Below are 1,744 nucleotides of genomic sequence, written 5' to 3'. Positions count from 1 at the left end.
CCTTAGTTGGCGAATCTGCCGGAACATCATCTTCTTGCTGCAAGCGCTTCCTGCAGAAACAAAAGCGGCACCAGCAGCAACAGCGATAGCACCATAGGAGCGGCTCATGCAAATATACAGTCGCACAGGCATGCCAATCCGCCGGTCTACTCAGTGCCTCTCTAGACGTGCGTGTTTGGGTTTATCATTTCAAGTACATACGCCAGTCCACTAGCCTTTAGTCTTTGCTGCAAAGCAATTTCTTTGACTTTGATTCTCCGAAGTTTCAACTCCTCCAGAGGAGATAGCTGCTGCTGCTGCTGCAATTGCTTTTCCCGCCTCAGTCGTTGCCGCTGCTGCTGCAGTAGCAACAGCTGCCGCTCTCGCCGCTGTTGTTGCTGAGGCGCCGTAGTGCTATGGGTAGGAGCTGAAGTAGCGCTAAGGCCTGGTTTGTCTGCAGCTGCTGCAGCTGCTGCCGCTGATTTTGCTGTTGCTTTCTTCTGCTGCTGTTGCTGCCTTGAATACTGCTGCTGGGGCAAGCGCCTTTGCAGCACCGTCTGCTCACTTCGTGTTCCTGCCTCGTCCGGCTGCCCCCCGAACCGCTTCGCTACAGCTGTTCTGGAATTGGCGGATCTGCTGTTGCTGCTACTGCTGTTGCTGCTACTGTTGTTGCTGCTGCTACTGCTGTTGCTACTGCTGACGTTGTTGTTGTTGCTGCTGCTGTTGCTACTGCTGTTACAGCTGGTGCTGACACCGCGTTGCATGTGGCGCTTGCTTTCTGTGGACGATGTCGTCTTCCCAGCGGACACTGGTTTGCCCTGGAGCTGCTGCTGCTGCTTGTTTGGCTTGTTCTCACCTGTTGCACTTTCTGTTAGTGCTACTTCCGGCTTTTTTTCTGCTGTTTCTGCAGTTGCTTCTGCCTCTGGACCTGCTGCTGCGGCAACGGGCTCTGAAGTGGATGCGGCAACAGCTTTAGCTGGAGTGGCCTTAGCCTCTGCTGCAGCAGTCTCTGCAACCACCGACTTTGAGGATGCATATGAGGAATCTCCCATGGAAATGCTTGACGTCGTTTCAGAGTAGGGGCGCTGCTCCTGGCATTGCTGCGGTTGCCCTTGTGAAGTCATTGTAGTGCGGAGCCCTGCAGATGCTGCTTCTACAATAGCAGCAAGAGCTGCTGCTGTTTTCCCCTCCGCCGTTCCTGCTGATTCTGACTGTGTTGCAGCTCCGCCTTCGTCCGTCTTTGATGCTGGTCCCACGTCATTGTGTGCTGAATGTTCTGCTGCCAAGTGCTGCTCGCTGGTGTCTGGTTTTGCAAGGTTGACGTTTTGATGCTGCACAGAATGCTGCTTCTTCATTGCGATAGAGCGACCTGGTGGGGATAGAGAAGCAGCATACACTTCTTTCTGTTGCGGCTGCTGCTGCTGGACTTTGTGGGCCGAGGTAGGATGATTTCTCCTGACTGCCCTTTGCTGCTGCTGCTGCTGCTGCTGCTGCTTTTCGTCGTGCAGCAGCTGCAGCACAGCTTCTGAAAACGGGTCATGTTGCCGCCTCCTGGCTGTTCCTACAGAACGGTCTTGCTTAAAGGGAACTGCCACGGCTGCTGCTGCTGCCGACTGCCCGGATGCTTCTGACGACTCATTCCGCCTAGGGGTGCATTGGCCGCTGCAGCAGCTGCGGGCTTCGGCGAGCGATGACGTGGGCATAGAAGAGTCCTGATGCTCCAGTTCCACTTCTCCCTTTGAATCTTCTGCTGCGTTGAATACGC

At 55.0% G+C, this 1,744-nt stretch overlaps 1 protein-coding gene across 1 annotated transcript; it reads right to left on the bottom strand.

Moving 5' to 3' along the window:
• Positions 1-161: 161 nt before the first annotated feature.
• On the bottom strand, positions 162-1,682 carry EMH_0091760 (uncharacterized protein; the record flags this gene model as incomplete). Its single annotated transcript, XM_013501766.1, has 1 exon — positions 162-1,682. The coding sequence occupies one exon, from the start codon at positions 1,680-1,682 to the stop codon at positions 162-164; it is 1,521 nt and encodes a 506-aa protein (XP_013357220.1).
• Positions 1,683-1,744: the final 62 nt, after the last annotated feature.

The sequence above is a fragment of the Eimeria mitis genome, genomic scaffold, assembly GCF_000499745.2.
Source record: "Eimeria mitis Houghton genomic scaffold, Emh_scaff7516, whole genome shotgun sequence".
In the NCBI taxonomy this organism is placed as follows: Eukaryota; Apicomplexa; class Conoidasida; order Eucoccidiorida; family Eimeriidae; genus Eimeria; species Eimeria mitis.
The sequence above is the reverse complement of the archived record's forward strand: the minus strand, read 5'-3'. Positions and strand labels throughout refer to the sequence as shown.